The sequence below is a fragment of the Salmo trutta genome, chromosome 32 (assembly GCF_901001165.1).
Source record: "Salmo trutta chromosome 32, fSalTru1.1, whole genome shotgun sequence".
In the NCBI taxonomy this organism is placed as follows: Eukaryota; Metazoa; Chordata; class Actinopteri; order Salmoniformes; family Salmonidae; genus Salmo; species Salmo trutta.
This window is the reverse complement of record NC_042988.1, coordinates 38,593,508-38,613,023: the sequence shown is the minus strand read 5'-3', so window position 1 is coordinate 38,613,023 and position 19,516 is coordinate 38,593,508. Positions and strand designations below refer to the sequence as shown.

Here is a 19,516-nt window from a genome sequence, read left to right as displayed (position 1 = left end):
AGGGATATAATATGTGCCAAATGGTAGATGCTTTAGTCTAAAATTACTTCACAGTTCAGTGAGGGCAAACATTATAGTATCTGTATATACACGATTCCTGTGGGAATTGAACCAGTGACGTTGCCATTGCTAGCGCTCTGCTCTCACCAACTGAGCCACACAGGATCATCATCATCACATCACTGGCACAGGGCATGGGCATGACAGAACGGGCAAATTAAAATCATCCAGTCAACAAACACGACTAGGACAAGACATTAATGATAAAGTTGCAATATGTACATTTTTGGGCAAAAAAATCTAAAAGTTGGCCTAACTCTCTAAATATATGTCTCTGCCCACAACTTATGTTTGTCACAGAGTGCAAAACTAAATGGTGATCAACACCACCACCCACCCCTAATACCAGGACTAACATTAGAGTCAAAGGTTAGGATCCTTTCCATATTGTGATCTTTCCTGTTTGTTGTTAGTGGTGATTTTAGTGTGTTTAGTTGTGGTTCCTGTTTTGTCACCAGGGTTTGGAATGGAGGCCACTTTCTTGCTGGTGGTGGGATACTCTCACACCAAGGTCATGGCCATCTCCTTTTTAGTCATCGCTGTGGGCTTCAGTGGATTTGCCATCTCAGGTAAGAACATGAAAGACTTTCTCTCCCACAAGCAAACAGACTTTAGGACTGTCACTACATTTCTACAGAGCTGTGAGAATCCACATTTAAATTCATATTCAGTTGTTGTGTGATGAGCGTTCTGGCACAAAAATGGTGGCCGTGCATCACCCAAGTGGGTGCTACACATTGGTGATGGATGAGGTGAGTTTCCTCCTTACTATGTAAAACGCTTTAAGTACCTCAGTTGGTAGAAAAGCACTATATAAATCCAATCAATGAATTATTAATAATCTACTTGTTTTGAACTGTCAAGGATGTTCTGTTGATGACATATGTACGTGGTTAGCTATTAAACACCTATCCAGGCATTGTGAGATCATGTGTCTGAAGTGTAGTCAGCCTGGAACGTGTCCACTGTCTGTGCATGAGCATTGGTAGAATCCTCAGTGACGAATGCTTTGTGATGCAAGGGTATGGGTGTCATCTCCCACCTCTGTGCTAATCTGATTGGTCAATTCACTTTGGAGAAAGACAACAACCAATCAGTTAGGGTATTCTTCAGTCAACTTGTAGGTCTGAGAGACGATGCTCAGTTGCACCACTTGCTGGATAAATGGAAGTGAAATGTCCCACTCATAATTCAATACAGGTATCAAACTGTCTGTTAGGTTTACTGAGTAACAACAGTCAGGAAGATAATACTGTCTGTTAGGTTTACTGAGTAACAACAGTCAGGAAGATAATATCAAACTGTCTGTTAGGTTTACTGAGTAACAACAGTCAGGAAGATAATACTGTCTGTTAGGTTTACTGAGTAACAACAGTCAGGAAGATAATATCAAACTGTCTGTTAGGTTTACTGAGTAACAACAGTCAGGAAGATAATACTGTCTGTTAGGTTTACTGAGTAACAACAGTCATGAAGATAATACTGTCTGTTAGGTTTACTGAGTAACAACAGTCAGGAAGATAATACTGTCTGTTAGGTTTACTGAGTAACAACAGTCAGGAAGATAATACTGTCTGTTAGGTTTACTGAGTAACAACAGTCATGAAGATAATACTGTCTGTTAGGTTTACTGAGTAACAACAGTCAGGAAGATAATACTGTCTGTTAGGTTTACTGAGTAACAACAGTCAGGAAGATAATACTGTCTGTTAGGTTTACTGAGTAACAACAGTCAGGAAGATAATACTGTCTGTTAGGTTTACTGAGTAACAACAGTCAGTAAGATAATACTGTCAGTTAGGTTTACTGAGTAACAACAGTCAGGAAGATAATACCAAACTGTCTGTTAGGTTTACTGAGTAACAACAGTCAGGAAGATAATACCAAACTGTCAGTTAGGTTTACTGAGTAACAACAGTCAGGAAGATAATACCAAACTGTCTGTTAGGTTTACTGAGTAACAACAGTCAGGAAGATAATACCAAACTGTCTGTTAGGTTTACTGAGTAACAACAGTCAGGAAGATAATACCAAACTGTCTGTTAGGTTTACTGAGTAACAACAGTCATGAAGATAATACTGTCTGTTAGGTTTACTGAGTAACAACAGTCATGAAGATAATACTGTCTGTTAGGTTTACTGAGTAACAACAGTCAGGAAGATAATACTGTCTGTTAGGTTTACTGAGTAACAACAGTCAGGAAGATAATACTGTCTGTTAGGTTTACTGAGTAACAACAGTCAGGAAGATAATACTGTCTGTTAGGTTTACTGAGTAACAACAGTCAGGAAGATAATACTGTCTGTTAGGTTTACTGAGTAACAACAGTCAGGAAGATAATACTGTCTGTTAGGTTTACTGAGTAACAACAGTCATGAAGATAATACTGTCTGTTAGGTTTACTGAGTAACAACAGTCATGAAGATAATACTGTCTGTTAGGTTTACTGAGTAACAACAGTCAGGAAGATAATACTGTCTGTTAGGTTTACTGAGTAACAACAGTCAGGAAGATAATACTGTCTGTTAGGTTTACTGAGTAACAACAGTCAGGAAGATAATACTGTCTGTTAGGTTTACTGAGTAACAACAGTCAGGAAGATAATACTGTCTGTTAGGTTTACTGAGTAACAACAGTCAGGAAGATAATACTGTCTGTTAGGTTTACTGAGTAACAACAGTCATGAAGATAATACTGTCTGTTAGGTTTACTGAGTAACAACAGTCATGAAGATAATACTGTCTGTTAGGTTTACTGAGTAACAACAGTCAGGAAGATAATACTGTCTGTTAGGTTTACTGAGTAACAACAGTCATGAAGATAATACTGTCTGTTAGGTTTACTGAGTAACAACAGTCAGGAAGATAATACTGTCTGTTAGGTTTACTGAGTAACAACAGTCAGGAAGATAATACTGTCAGTTAGGTTTACTGAGTAACAACAGTCAGGAAGATAATACTGTCTGTTAGGTTTACTGAGTAACAACAGTCAGGAAGATAATACTGTCTGTTAGGTTTACTGAGTAACAACAGTCAGGAAGATAATACTGTCTGTTAGGTTTACTGAGTAACAACAGTCATGAAGATAATACCAAACTGTCAGTTAGGTTTACTGAGTAACAACAGTCAGGAAGATAATACTGTCAGTTAGGTTTACTGAGTAACAACAGTCAGGAAGATAATACTGTCTGTTAGGTTTACTGAGTAACAACAGTCAGGAAGATAATACCAAACTGTCTGTTAGGTTTACTGAGTAACAACAGTCAGGAAGATAATACTGTCTGTTAGGTTTACTGAGTAACAACAGTCAGGAAGATAATACTGTCTGTTAGGTTTACTGAGTAACAACAGTCAGGAAGATAATACCAAACTGTCTGTTAGGTTTACTGAGTAACAACAGTCAGGAAGATAATACTGTCTGTTAGGTTTACTGAGTAACAACAGTCAGGAAGATAATACTGTCTGTTAGGTTTACTGAGTAACAACAGTCAGGAAGATAATACCAAACTGTCTGTTAGGTTTACTGAGTAACAACAGTCAGGAAGATAATACCAAACTGTCTGTTAGGTTTACTGAGTAACAACAGTCAGGAAGATAATACCAAACTGTCTGTTAGGTTTACTGAGTAACAACAGTCATGAAGATAATACCAAACTGTCTGTTAGGTTTACTGAGTAACAACAGTCAGGAAGATAATACCAAACTGTCTGTTAGGTTTACTGAGTAACAACAGTCATGAAGATAATACTGTCTGTTAGGTTTACTGAGTAACAACAGTCAGGAAGATAATACTGTCTGTTAGGTTTACTGAGTAACAACAGTCAGGAAGATAATACTGTCTGTTAGGTTAACTGAGTAACAACAGTCAGGAAGATAATACTGTCTGTTAGGTTTACTGAGTAACAACAGTCAGGAAGATAATACTGTCTGTTAGGTTAACTGAGTAACAACAGTCAGGAAGATAATACTGTCTGTTAGGTTTACTGAGTAACAACAGTCATGAAGATAATACTGTCTGTTAGGTTTACTGAGTAACAACAGTCAGGAAGATAATACTGTCTGTTAGGTTTACTGAGTAACAACAGTCATGAAGATAATACTGTCTGTTAGGTTTACTGAGTAACAACAGTCAGGAAGATAATACCAAACTGTCTGTTAGGTTTACTGAGTAACAACAGTCAGGAAGATAATACTGTCTGTTAGGTTTACTGAGTAACAACAGTCAGGAAGATAATACTGTCTGTTAGGTTTACTGAGTAACAACAGTCATGAAGATAATACTGTCTGTTAGGTTTACTGAGTAACAACAGTCAGGAAGATAATACCAAACTGTCTGTTAGGTTTACTGAGTAACAACAGTCAGGAAGATAATACTGTCTGTTAGGTTTACTGAGTAACAACAGTCATGAAGATAATACTGTCTGTTAGGTTTACTGAGTAACAACAGTCATGAAGATAATACTGTCTGTTAGGTTTACTGAGTAACAACAGTCAGGAAGATAAAACCAAACCTAAGGACTGTTCTTTCCTTTTCAGACATTGAAAGTGATTTTTGTTGAAATGGTCATCCTATGAAAAAAATGGGCTATATAATCAGATTCTTATGAGTTTTTTAGTCTTATTTTAGGGTTAGGATAATGTTGTGGTTAGGGTTAGGATAAGGTTGTGGTAATGGTTACGGTTAGTTTGTGGTTATGGTAATGTTGTGGTTAGGGTTAGGATAAGGTTGTGGTTATGGTAATGTTGTGGTTAAGGTAATGTTGTGGTTATGGTTAGGATAAGTGGTAATGGTTACGGTAAGTTTGTGGTTATGGTAATGTTGTGGTTAGGGTTAGGATAAGGTTGTGGTTAGGTTTAGGATAAGGTTGTGGTTAAGGTAATGTTGTGGTTAGGGTTTGGGTAAGGTTGTGGTTAGATTAGGCAGCCTACTGGTGATAAGGAAAGCTTCATACTTCAGTTGTTTGTAGCATGGTCAGATGGTGAGTCTCTCCAGACAGACTGTTACATAGCGGGAGATTTGGTTCTGGGTGCCAAACCAACATATTTCTCTGCATTTCTCCTGTCCCCCCATCCCTCCCTCTCTCTTCAGGTTTCAACGTGAATCACTTGGATATTGCCCCCCGCTATGCCAGCATTTTGATGGGCATTTCCAACGGAGTGGGCACCTTGTCGGGTATGGTGTGCCCTCTTATAGTGGGCGCCATGACCAAACACAAGGTACCAAGAAACACAGCGCTCTGTTCTATCAAACTGGCATTACATTTAACCAGTTACATGGAGGTGAATTACCAAGACACACCAGCGCTCTGTTCTATCAAACTGGCATTACATTTAACCAGTTACATGTAGGGGAATTACCAAGACACACAGCGCTCTGTTCTATCAAACTGGCATTACATTTAACCAGTTACATGTAGGAGCAGTTTCCCAGACACAGATTAAGCCTAGACCTGGACTAACATGTAGGCAGGTCCCAGATCTGTCTGTGCTTTACCTACTTCATTGTCATTGTCAAGACAATTCCATGAGTCGTCGGCAAGACAGCAGAAAAAGACTGGTACTAACTGAAATGAACTTTGAATGGACATGATTTAGTTAGAATGGTTTTTAGTCCAGGACAAGGCATTAGGTCTAATCATAAACAGCTTGTTAACTATTCAACTGTTTTGTTTGGTTTGTTGTCCAGAATTTGTCAACAGGATGATTCTAACATGTTTATATTTCCATAATTCCCTATCTTAAATCCTCTGCTCTCTCTCTCTCTCTCAGACGCGTGAAGATTGGCAGGGTGTCTTCCTCATCGCTTCAGTTGTTCACTATGGTGGAGTGATTTTCTATGGTATGTGTTTATGTCTTGGTTCCTGTGTGAAGCTCCAGTCATTCAATGAACCTATAGTTCAGGGAGTCTTTGTGAATTGTATGCAAATGGTTAATTTCATCAATGAACCATGTGTGAGGGTTTTCTATGTGAATCGCAAATAAATGATGTGTAAAATACTGGGAATCCAGTGCCAATTTAGCATGAACCACAAATGAATCAACTGTGGCTCATGTAAATCACCAATATATGAATGAATGCAACTTGAGTTCTTCCGACATCGCATGAGAATCCAAAATGAATGACAGATAAAAATCCTCCACCAAATCAATCATGTGTGAACCCTAAAGGGAATTCAGACTGAATTAAATAAAAAATCATGTTTGAGTCCAATTACATGAATTCAATCACATGTGATTACTCATTTGAATCCACTTTGCCACATAAAGTATTAATCACATCGTAGCAAAAGATTTTGCTATCGTTTCTTATTGGACAAGCTCAGTTAGTCCCTTTCTGTTTCCATCAGTTTTCTTCCGATTGGTGTCTTATGAATAGCCTACAACCGAGGTGTGAATCTAATGTGACCCAAACCTGATTCTGAATTATCCTCCTGGCTCTTTCCCAGGAATCTTTGCGTCAGGGGAGAAGCAGCCGTGGGCGGACCAGGAGGACACTAGCGATGAGAAGTGTGGCATCATCGACGAGGACGAACTGGCCAATGAGACAGAAGAGATGTACCGCACAGGCGGAGGGGGGCAGTACGGAGCCATGAGCCAGCCAACAGCGGGCCCCAACGGAGGAGGGGGTGCTGGAGGGGGGGCAGGGTGGGTCCAGGACTGGGAGAAGACGGAGGAATATGTTCAACCTCCAGGATACAACCAGTATCTCTACGGAGGGGAGGGAGAGAGGGAGCTCACATAATGCCCTATTCAGACTTGAGATAAGTTGACTAAAAAGGCTGACTTAAGTCCATGATTTATTGACTTAAGTCCATGTTAAGTATACTGTAACTTTCTCAAGTCCGAAGAGTGGGGAGATGGGGAAAGAGAGAGAGAGCGAGAGAGAGAGCGAGAGAGAGGTGAAATAAGAAAGGACAGATGTTTTGGAAAAAGGACATGTAGTGAGGGAAGATAGCGGGTTAGCAAATTGTCATAGGTGTGTTTTTGTACATACGTACATTTACACATGTGGGACATCATATGAATTTTATGCATTTGTGTAAGTGTGTGAGAGTGTGTGTGTGTGTGGGGGGGGGGGGTGATAATGGTGTATGTTGTGGTCCAGAACCTGAACTAATCTCCCAGAATTCCCTCCTGCTCCTGAACCCTTTGTGACAAGTCAGGAGTGATGCTTTGAAGGAAGTAAATGTTTTCTTGTAGATGTTGCTCAGCATTCCAGTGTGTGTGTGTGTGTGTGTGTGTGTGTGTGTGTGTGTGTGGACGTGATTAACTATACTAACTAGTAAACATACTAAAATTTGACCAACTGGGGACATTTTGTTGGTCCCCATAAGATCAAATGCTGTTTCTAGGGGGTTTAGGGTTAAGGTTAGAGTTAGGGTTAGGGTTAGGGTTAGAGTTAGGGTTAGGGTTAAAATTAGGGTTAAGGTTAGGGTAAGGGTACAGGTTAGGGTTAGGTATAGGGGTTAGGGTAAATAGGATTTTGAATGGGACTGAATTGTATGTCCCCACAAGGTTAGCTGTGCAAGACTGTGTCTGTGTGTGTGTGCGTGCGTGCGTGCGTGCGTGCGTCGGGTGCAGGTGCTGGAACATTGTGCGGTGAGCATGCTGTGATGATGGTTCCATGGGTGCAGTGAGTGCACCACACAACGTGGCCATGTGTCCACGTGTGACAAGAGAAGTAATGATGACTTAGGATGTTAATGTGTGACCACACGTTGCTGTATTATTTCTATTGATGAAACTTGTCGGCCTGTTAGTGAATGACTGACTGTCGGTGAATTGTGTGTTAACCTTTTGTGCAGTGATGGAAAAAATGTGCGGTTGCCATTGTACCACAGCGTGCAATGTGTGTCTAATACTGGTCTTTAACAATACGAACTGTATCTTCAGGTGTGGGTGTTCTGTCATATTATACAGTGTACGTTTGCGAGGCTAACGGGGACTGTATGCTCTACGTGTCCTGAACAGAACATTTCAGCAACCAATCCTGGACTTCTTACTATAGTTGTTGTTTTTCTGTTGGTTTCTTTTGTCTTTTGGTTTCTTACTTTCCTGTTTCCATGTTCTCTTCTGTCTTGTGGAAACGTATGATTATCTGTTGGGGAAACAACATGTAAAAACACATACAGATATATACATACAAAAACACAGAAAAAATATGACATGTATGAAATATGTATATGTGTAAAATAAAAGGTGTATATAAAATGGTGTCGTCATTATTACACCGCTGTTGTCATTTCTGTTTATAATTGATCAATAATTCTGGTTTTATCACTTTCTAAGTAGACAATAGCATATTGGTTACAGTAGTCACATAGCACTGGTACATTTTAGTAAATACAGCGATTGGTATAGTAATAGCACAAGGAATTTGTAACTTTTTACATAATATTCACATTCATATTCCCAAGGTTCTCTCTCTCTCTCTCTCTCTGCTCCATGACAGATGGATGCTGGATTATCTCTGTGATTTTAGGCAAAGATTAGTGACGAGAGCAGATGCACTCAGTAGGGGAGAGAGAGAGAGAGAGAGAGAGAGAGAGAGAGAGAGAGAGAGAGAGAGAGAGAGAGACAAATGGGGAAGGATGCAGGGGATTGGCTATAGCCTAGGTTAAGGCAGGGAGGTGAGGGGGGAGAGACTGGTGTGTGTGTGTGTGTGTGTGTGTGTGTGTGTGTGTGTGTGTGTGTGTGTGTGTGTGTGTGTGTGTGTGTGTAACACAGTTTGATCCATCACTGTCAGGGTTCCACTACTGACCTTTACAGCCCCAATCCTCTCTTTAACTAATGCAGTTCGATACTTACAGCAAACCCAATAGAGATTAAGGTATTGCATGAAGTTTTATTTCCCAATATTATCCTCATCCAATTTGTCAGTTTGAATATCGTTTTTAAGGAAACCCCATAAAATTGGGCCATCAACCTTGTGCTTGAAATGCGTCAATAGCGTGCAATGAACAAAGCGATCTAGACTGTGTGTCTGTTTTTCACAGATATCTAAATTCTGTATATTTTGGTCGGGAGCGGTTAGATCTTTTTACAACCTATCGGTTGGTTAGCCGCTAGTACAGTGATTCCATCTAGTGGTCAAATTATCTCCGCACACTCAACAACCCAAATAATCGAGCCAATCAGACTCGAGTGCGCTCTTTCCAAACCTCACTGCAACAATGTCTTTGATTGGTTAATCTTCCTACACAGGCGGGACTATCGAGGCGTCGCGAGCGCAAGATATATTTTTTGGACACGACCAATGAGGCTTTTAGTCGGTTCCTGATTGGTCAGTTTCTGATTTGAAGGCGGGTATAACCGGAAGTAGAACGCAAGACCCATTCTGGTTAGGTTACTCTACTGTCTGTCTGCTTTATCACAATGGTATTGGCTGTGAAATCAATACCATTGATTGCGTTTGCCGTGAAAGCCTTGCCCCTTTTCAACCACAATGGAGTCTAGAGAGATTTACTCCCCTCCTACTAATTCTTACCTTTAAATTCATTCGGGTTATATTCAGCCTATATTTCCCGTTCATTGCCAACAGTGATTTGACATATTTGTGGCTCAATTGCTGCAAAGATTGCAGCTTCTAAAAGCATATATTTGTTCTTAGCTGGCTTCAATCAGGAAATTGTTTCAGGCTATGTAGCACTAATCTCATTTTGTCATTCAAACGCTGCATTTTTGTTTGGTGAAAAACGACCAACCAAATTAAGGTAAGCACTCTGATTTAGTCATTGTCCTCATGCAATAGGCCTAGCGTTACATTATTATCGCAGAAATGCAGTGATTGTATTCTGCCTAGTGTGCCATCTACCGCAGTCTGTTAGTTGTGCTATGCTAGCTAACGTTAGCTCCCATACAAATCTGGGTCAAATTAGAGCCAGCCTCTTTGCTAGTAGATAGCAGCATGTTTTTGTAATGACCGCGAATAAAGATTGATATCCTGCAATGATCAGACAATTCTCCGGGCCGTTGGCTATTCCAAATCACTGAAAGTGCATATTATGTGAACTTGTTGTCGGCTGTACTGTAGACACCACAGGTTTCCTCGTGTCTTTGTCTTATGATGCTTTGTGTTCAATTGAAAGAGTAAACAGAGCGTTTGCCTTTGGGTGTGCTCTTCACTCAAAAGGGGTCCCCCAAGTGTGCAGAAATATTGTCTAGAATTTACCTAATTGGACAGAAAGACGAACACCTCATCACACTTGAACAGAAAGTATATAATTTGCCTAAAATGTAGGACTCAGAAATGAGTTAATGTATAATATTGTTATGAATTCGGGGACTAGCCCTGACTGGGACACGAGCCCTGATCTAGAGACTGTCAAGTCAACACCTTAACCATTATGCCAAGAGGTCAGAATCTCTTGTTGAGGTTTGGTTAAGGTCCCTACATTACCACCTTCCTTCAGGAGAGTGTGACCCACGCTTCTCTATACCAAGTTCCTCAGGTGTACACCCCTCTCAGATGGCCTCACAGGTGCCATCCCACATCTGACACCAGTGTAGCCAATTTTGAGGGCGTAGCCCCGACCAGGACTCGAATCTGGGTCCAGCTACTGTAAAGCCCAACGCATTAATCATTAAGCCAGGAGGTCCAAGTCTCTTTGAGGTCATTGGGTTAAGGTCTCTACAATGAACCATACAGTCAGGTGAAAATTTGACATGCACACACACAATTACGCACACAGACATTTCAGAACTTATTTACAAGTAAGCAAACAACTAGTACTTAAATCAACCATTTTAATAACTGTAAATGGATTCAACATTTAAAGCTACAATATGTAACTTTTTGGGTGACCCAACAATGTACATAGAAATAGGAGTTATAGGTCTGTCCTTCTCATTTAGTCTAAGTGGTAGATCTGTTCCATGTGTGCTATTAAACATGCAATATGCAGGAATCGCTCCGCCATTTTCTGGTTGCTAAAATTCTAAATAGTTTGCCTAATTTCAGTTAATGTGACAAAACAAGCAGTCATTGTGTAGAGAAACATTGTACCATCTAAACCGCTGTGAAATCTAATTTCCATAAACAGAAATATTGTGTATTCTATTACAAAAAATATTGTATTTTCAGCTGTTTTGAAGTTGGTGTAAGAAACCGAAAGAAGCAAAAACAAAACATAAGAACGGGAAGCATAGAAATAGCTTACATAGAACAGATTTACCACGTAGACTTGTTTTCAATGAGAATGACAGATCTATAACACACATTTCTATGTGAAGCTTTAATGGAAACATATTGACGTGTTTCTCTTTCTCCCGCTCTCTCTAGGCATGACTGAGTATAAGCTTGTTGTGGTGGGTGCTGGAGGTGTTGGGAAGAGTGCCTTAACTATCCAGCTCATCCAGAATCACTTTGTGGATGAATATGACCCCACCATTGAGGTGAGTTGCAGGTGTTTCTCTGTGTGACTCTTAAAGGGCAACTACACTACTTTTCCCCTTATATCCCCAGCTCCAAACCAGTGTCGATGTGTGAAAATGGCACGTTGCTATGATCTGTAGTTAAAAAGGATAAGAAGGGTTCTGTGACATCACAGGGTAGGATTAAAAGTAAGAAACCATGATTTTCAAAACCTGCAATGAGTTTCTAGCCAAAGGGATGGTATTTTCTTGCTCCCCACACCAACGCGAATCTGTTTGGAAATCAATGTTTTTTTATTTATTTTTTACTTTTGTTGTCATTTATCATTTTTAATGTAGAAATGCTCAGTTTTCCACATATGTAGACACTGGTTTGGTGCTGTAAATAATGAATAGGAGGTTAAAAAGTTGTGCAGTTGCCCTTTTAATTGTGAATTAATTCGATTTGAAATCGTCTGCTTCAAACGTAGCAACCGACTATATGCATCTTACATATAGAGTCTATGTAGATTATATTCTATAAGTATCTATCCACAGTCTCCTGATCATTAGGATAAGTGTTGCCGCTAGCTAAATGGTTAGAATGATTTACAGAGTGGCTCCGTAAGCTATAAGGGTGGCAAAGGGGCGGGATTATTACTTTCCAGACATAATGTTACGAAAATGCTTTCCAATCCATTCAGATTCACACCAGTACCTATGGGTAGGTACCTGATTCTAACTAATCATCAGGCCCTCAGTGAGTTGAATAAGGTATGTTTGTCCGGGGCTACTACAAAAATGTGTGCTGCTGTGGGGTTCTCCAGGACCGGAGTTGGGAACCACTGCATTAGAGCAACAGAAAAGAGAAAAAAAAGAGTTTTGCAATGGAAAACTAAAATAAACGTTTTCTCATTGGACAAGTCCAGGTAGCCCCTCCCTGTTTCTGCTTGTTTCCTTCCATTTGGTGCCTAATGAACACACCCCTATTTTAGGATTGTACTAGGTTGAATATACCCAGGTTAGCAAAACCGAATAATTCCATGTGGAAGCTTCTGAAAATAAACAGATTAAGTCATGTTGCTTAATAGCATCGCTGGTCTCATTGTTTTTAATTCTTCCTCATTTATGCTAAGAGTTGTAGGATATTAGAATCCTGGTCTTAAGCTTTGTTATGTTCAACCTAGGACTCGTACAGGAAGCAGGTGGTGATTGACGGAGAGACGTGTCTGCTGGACATCCTTGACACAGCAGGTCAGGAGGAGTACAGCGCCATGAGGGACCAGTACATGAGGACAGGGGAAGGCTTCCTCTGTGTGTTCGCCATCAACAACATCAAGTCCTTTGAGGACGTTCACCTGTACAGGTACTGACTGTCTGTCACAGTGACTGCTGTCCTACACCTGGAGTGCATTCATTAGTCGCAGACCGTGGTGAAACGTTTGGACTGTTTGCGAAAGGTTTTGCAACAGAAACCGTTTACACTTGGAAGCAAACAGAAGGAAACTCAGAGGGACCTACTTGAATTTGTCCAATATAAACTCTAGTTTTCATTGCCAAATGGTTTTCATTTGGAGTAAACTATTTCCGTTGCAAAATGTTTCGCAAACAGGCCAAACGTTTTGCTACGGTCCGCGACTACTGAATACAACGCTGGAGTGTCATGATCATGTTCCGTTAGCATCCATTTTCTTACTGTTGTCAGACTCCGTTAGGTATCACGCCCCCATTAAGGCCCAACTCTAAATGTGGAACAACAGCTACACAGCAATCCCTCTACTTGGTTTGCTTTAGAGCTGAGGGATGGGGCTGGACATCTGTAGCCACTCCAATTTCTAGATGGCTCTATGAATGCAGGGACTGACGGTCCATGAAGTCAACGTGATCATTGGAACCATGCGGGTTCCCGTCCGGCCGGGCGGACGTGGAGGAACTGCGTTGTCACTGACAATGGAGACGAGGCTTTGGAATTAAAAGTAGATTGAGATGTTGTTTTGTCATGTCCATTTGTTTGACACGTGACTCTACCTCTTGGTCCTATTCTTCCTCTCCACTTCTCCCTCCTTTGTTCTCCTCCACAGAGAACAGATCAACAGGGTGAAGGACAGTGACAGTGTGCCTATGGTGCTGGTGGGGAACAAGAGTGACCTGGGGAGTCGGAGCGTGGAGAGCAGGCAGGCTCAGGAGCTGGCCCGCGGCTATGGCGTGCCCTTCGTGGAGACCTCTGCCAAAACCAGACAGGTGGGTTTTCCAGCCAGGGGAACTACACGGGGGGAGTAGTAGGAATGGACCAGCTACACTGGAAGCATCACTTTTGAGCAGCACGTGATCCACTTTATCACGTGTTCACAGGTGGGAATCTTGAAATAGAACCAGACGCTGAGCAGCGCTAGCCTCTGTCTCCTACTTCTCACTCTGCAGAGATGATACGTCCCATTGTAGCTGGCCTGTTAGGCCTCAAACTGGACAAATCAAACTTTGTCACATGCGCCGAATACAAGTGTACTGTGAAATGCTTACTTACAACCCCTTAACCTCTATGGGCTAGGTGGGACGTGACCGTCCCACCTGCGGGACACACTATTCAACAGCCAGTGAAATAGCATGGCGCGAAATACAAAACAGCAAAAATCTCATAATTTCATTGGCGCGTGATGTTCAGAAAATGTATTCCCACCAAAACTTCCGGTGAATGTGCACATCAATTTACAAAAATACTCATCATGAACATTGATAAAATTTACAACAGTTATTAAAAGAATTATAGATACACTACTCCTTGACGCAACCGCTTTGCCAGATTTCAAAATAACTTTACGGAGAAAGCACATTGTTCAATATTCTGAGTACATAGCTCAGCCATCGAAGCAAGCTATACAGCTACCCGCCAAGTTCTGCCATCAACAAAACTCTGAATTAGTGTTATAAATATTCTCTTACCTTTGCTGATCTTTGTCAGAATGCACTCGGAGGACTCCTACTTCCACAAGAAATGTTATTTTTGTTCGAAATACTCCATATTTATGTCCAAATACCTCCGTTTTGTTTGTGCGTTCAGATCACTATCCAAAGGCATAACGCGCGAGCGTAAATCAGGACACGAAAAGTCAAAATGTTCCATTACCGGTCGTAGAAACATGTTGAACGTTGTTTACAATCAATCCTTAGGGTATTTTTAGGAGAAAAAGAAGGAACGGCGCGCTCACTCATACCCAAGCCCTTTGTCCGTAGGTAGTCCACTCATTGACTGAGCTACTATTCTCTGCCCAGTAACAGGAGGAGGAGGAAACAAGTTTCTAAAGGCTGTTGACAGCCAATGGAAGCCTTAGGAAGTGCAACGTGACCCCACACACTGTAGTTTCGATAGGGATTCAAAAGAACTACAATTCTCAGATTTCCCACTTCCTGGTTGAATTTTTCTCAGGTTTTTGCCTGACATATGAGTTCTGTTATACTCAAACACCATTCAAACAGTTTTAGAAACTTCAGTGTTTTCTATCCAAATCTACTAATAATATGCATATTTTAGTTTCTGGGCCATAGTAGTAACCTGTTTAAATTGGGTACGTTTTTCATCTGGCTGTGAAAATACTGCCCCCCTAGCCAAGACAGGTTAACCAACAGTCTAGTTCAAGAAGAGTTAAGAAAATATTTACCAAAAACACTAAAGTAAAACAATTATTTAAAGTAACACTATAACATAACAATAACGAGGCTATATACAGGGGGTACCGAGTCAGTGTGGGGGGTACAGGTTAGAGGTCAATTTATACATGTAGGTAGGGGTGAAGTGACTATGCATAGATAATAAACAGTGAGTAGCAGCAGTGTACAAAACAAATGGGGGGGGTCCAATGTAATAGTCCTGTGGCCATTTGATTAATTGTTCAGCAGTCTTATGGCTTGGGGGTACAAGCTGTTAAGGAGCCTTTTGGTCCTAAACACGGAGGGTCAGAGAGGAGATGTGTTGTCCTGACAGACTCCTATGTCCTTAACTGTTGTGTGTGTATAATTTCAATAAACTCAACTGACTCACTAAAGGTATTGGGTAACATAACACATTTGTACACAGCCGTTATGTCAGTATTTGAGGGCACAAATGGGATAACTTTGTTATTGGATACATTCAGGTAGCACTCTTCTATTCTACTCATTTGCTCTGTTTTTGAGTCTACTGAAGGCGACCAAGCTGCATTCCATCACACTTCATTTGAGTGTAAAGTTTCTCCTTTCTGCGTCTTTGTTTCAGGGAGTGGAGGAGGCGTTCTACTCTCTAGTCAGGGAGATCAGGAGGTATAAGGAAACCAACCGCAGCAACAAGAAGAGCAAGAAAAGCACTCAGAGACGTTGCACCATTCTATAACACCACACACACGCTGCACATAGCCCAATAACCCCCTCACACGCTGCACATAGCCCAATAACCCCCTCACACGCTGCACATAGCCCAATAACCCCCTCACACGCTGCACATAGCCCAATAACCCCCTCACACGCTGCACATAGCCCAATAACCCCCTCACACGCTGCACATAGCCCAATAACCCCCTCACACGCTGCACATAGCCCAATAACCCCCTCACACGCTGCAGTTCCTTTACCACATGGGAGACGTTACCGCTCGTATTGACAGGGGATCTGGAATGGTGAACGCATCCAAGTTCCACTTTCTGTCATTAGTGTCGTCACCGTAGTAACGGAAACTTCACTTCCTGTTGCTTGTCATTGGCTGCACCATTAGTATTGTGACTTCAGTTTATCCACATTGTTTTCTGACAATTGTAACAAGAAACTAGAAGTTGTAGCGTTGAAGAGGGGATTTATAGACTGGGTTTAAATATGAATGTCACTTTACTGCCCCTAGTGGTAAACATCTGAGCGGAGTAATTAATTGATTAATTAATGACGCAAGTCACATAGCTACACATTCAAGTGATCATCTTGTTTATTTTTTCACCATGTGGGGAAAAAAGCGATGTTTGGTCTTTGCCAACGTGTTCTGCATTGCAAGAAGCCAGTGTAGGCTAGCTTTTCTTGCATTCCAATATAGTTTTCTCTTCAGTATTTACACACAGAAGTGGCTCTGTTACTGTCTTTTAAACGCCTCAACAGTGTTGTAATAGAGAAGGTATTTTGGTCCTCACTAGCCTCAATCTCTCATTTTCTGAATTTTTTTAAAATCCAATAACTGAGAGTCGAAGGCCACAACTCACTATTGTGTCGTTAGGCAGCGTTTACACGGGCAGCTCAATTCTTAATTCTTTTTTTTTGCCCAATTATTGGCAAAGAGCTGATCTGATTGGTCAAAATACCAGTTAGTGAGGAAAATATCAGAATTAGGCAGCCTGTGTGAACACAGCCTTATACTGTTGCCATTTCTATAGGATCATGTCCAATTATTTAGGCTATCTGTTCAGTGTCCTACTAGCTTGAGTTCCATTTATACAGTAAAGTTGTGCACGTGAACATGTCTATTGTGAATTCTGATCGCCAGACTCCATTTTGATGTCCGTCGTGTGGTATTATTTCAGATACAGATTCTGGATGTGTTCCAATGTCCATGCTAGCATACTCCTTTGGTGCATGCCCAAAAGTTTCATGCTAAGTGGCATGGTGGTTTAGTGGTCAAGAATTTGAGCTGAATGATCCTGAAACTCAGTCGGCCTTTGCAAATGAGTAATGTGTAATTTGCTAATATCTCTAGCTTTACATTCTTAATAGCTGAAGCCAGAGACTTTTCCCCAAGAGGTTGAAATAGAATGTCAGAGAAAACGTGATTCTCTTATGTGGAGATCGAAACAGCGTTCATTCTATACGATGTATTTCAATCTGCAACATTTGAATTATTTCAGTCCACAGGTATCGGAAGTGTTAGACAAGGGAATCGGGGGACACAAACAGGTATTTACACACACACTGAAAGGTGTCAGACCAACACTTTGAGTGAAAACATGCTGTTTTGTTGGTTGGAACTATGCTAAATGTGGTCATTGGACACTTTCTAGTCTCATCCCAAATGACTGATGTAATATGTGGGCTGAGAGGTGAACCCACAATGACCCTGGTGTTGCCAGCAGGATGAGCTAACTCAACCTCTAGGATGAATCCCCCTGAAGTTTCAGTGGTTACTGAGTGTAACCTATAGGTGTCTATGGTAGTGTACATTGCCCAGGCCGGAGCAGCAATACCAATGTTCTAATAGTGTTGCTCAACTCTCCGGGAGGGACTGATTTAGACCTGGGACACCAGGTGGGTGCAACTAATTGAGGTAGAACAGAAACCCAGCAGGCTCTGGACCTCGTAGGGTAAGAGTTGAGTACCCCCTGCCCTAGGGGGACCTGTGGCAGGAGTTGAGCAACACTGCTAGAATACATTCCACTTTGAGAGACTAGACAGCATACCGCCAGACAGTCACTTTAAGGTCGTTTCATGAATAAAGTGGCTTTTGGCTATTCGGACTTGTGTGTCTTTGTTTTTGGTGGAAACGAGTTGAATAGAGAGACACTTATGGGCCCTCCTTTCTGTCAATCGGCTAGTATCAGCTACATTTATGCCTTTACTAGACTATGGGGATATTTTATATATGAATGCTTCCGCTCAGTGTTTGAGATCAATTGACACCCTTTACCATGGCACTTTGAGATTTATTTTAAACTGCAAAACCCTTACGCACCACTGCACTTTATATACCAGGGTTGGCTGGCCTTCTCTAGTCAATCGTAGGCTCAGTCACTGGTATACTTTTATTTACAAAGCCATTTTGGGTTTACTACCTTTTTATTTGGCCATTTTTATTGTTCAGAAATGTGGTGGGTACTCTCTTCGTTCACAGGACTTTATCCTGCTAACTGTTCCAAATGTCCGAACTGAATTTGGTAAAAGGGCTTTTATGTACTCTGCGCAATCGTCTTGGAACGCATTACAAAATACTTTTTAAATTGTAGAACTTGTCCCGATTGGTGTTTTTAAATCACTGATGAAGAATTTTTAGACTGATTCCCTGACCTGTCAATGTTTTTAACTTGCTGTTTTATGATTTAGTTATACTCTTGTGGATTCTTTGGTTTTTACTAGATTACTTGTAGTTTTGCATGTTGTCTGTCTGTAATTGTGTAATGACTTGGTGCTGCCTATCTTGGCCATGACGCTCTTGAAAAATACATTTCAAATCTCAATGAGCTCTTCCTGGTTAAATAAACTAAGTCAGTAAGCAGGGTCAAATGGAGAGAGACCGCCCTCTAGTGGCACAATGGCTCTGCTTCTCTAGAACAGGAAGGAGCGAGATTCCCAAAACCTGGAGCGTCTGCCTTCTCGCCCGCTTCAATTTCGCTCCAAGTAGCGCTCAGTACATGCTGGGCCGGGCATGCATTTGTAGTCTACGCGTGTGCTGCTTTAGCCCCTTGCTTTAGCAACTGTCATGGAGTTCACTAAATATTTTCATAAAGAAACTGATAAAACGCACAGGTGCTAAAGCAAGGTGACTTACAAAGATGAGGAGCAAGAGAGTGTGGTGACTTAGAATTAAATACAAATTAAACAAATGACTTAGTGCCTTTTGAAAAGTATGATTGTGTACTTACTATGTGCACATGCTAAAAGAAAGGAACGAGGTGGTAGATAACTAAGTGTGTCATTGTAGCAAAATATTCATAAACTAAAAATCCGATCTCTTAAACATTTAGTTCATTTTTGTTCTATTTATACAATAGCCCTGGCATATCCCCACGTTCAATGAGCTTTCCGTTTTGAATGGGTTATTTAGCCTAAAAACCTTTTAGGCGTACCTAATAGAATAACAAATATACAACTCTCCATCTCTGTCCTATCTGGCAAGGGTGGCCAAAAGGGTGTTTAGCATCCCCAGTGGCTCTGCAAGTGTGGAGAGGATATTCTCCGCTGCTAGACTGATCTCCAGGCGCCGGGATCTCCAGGCGCCGGGATCTCCAGGCGCCGGATCTCCAGGCAGCATTTTATGAGCCCGAAGCCACAGACTGGCCAAACTGATGTTTCTAAAAATGAATTCAAAGGCACTAAGTCATTTGTTTAATTTGTATTTAATTCTTGTAGACTGGCCCACTAGGAGAAATATAAACCAGCCCATCTG

At 41.2% G+C, this 19,516-nt stretch overlaps 2 protein-coding genes across 2 annotated transcripts in view; both read left to right on the top strand.

Annotated features, from left to right (window-relative positions):
- LOC115171854 (vesicular glutamate transporter 1) overlaps window positions 1–7,439 on the top strand; it is a 52,260-nt gene extending 44,821 nt beyond the window's left edge. Inside the window, exons 10-13 of the mRNA XM_029729036.1 lie at window positions 519–629; window positions 5,150–5,277; window positions 5,830–5,899; window positions 6,507–7,439. Of these exons, the coding sequence (XP_029584896.1) occupies window positions 519–629; window positions 5,150–5,277; window positions 5,830–5,899; window positions 6,507–6,802 (605 nt within the window). The 3' untranslated portion in view covers window positions 6,803–7,439. The remainder of the gene's footprint in view (window positions 1–518; window positions 630–5,149; window positions 5,278–5,829; window positions 5,900–6,506) is intronic.
- Window positions 7,440–9,480: 2,041 nt separating this feature from the next.
- Window positions 9,481–17,869, top strand: LOC115171866 (GTPase HRas). Its single transcript, XM_029729054.1, has 5 exons — window positions 9,481–9,773; window positions 11,342–11,454; window positions 12,600–12,778; window positions 13,494–13,653; window positions 15,662–17,869. The coding sequence occupies exons 2-5, from the start codon at window positions 11,344–11,346 to the stop codon at window positions 15,773–15,775; spliced, it is 564 nt and encodes a 187-aa protein (XP_029584914.1). The 5' UTR covers window positions 9,481–9,773; window positions 11,342–11,343; the 3' UTR covers window positions 15,776–17,869.
- The last annotated feature ends 1,647 nt before the right edge of the window (window positions 17,870–19,516 follow it).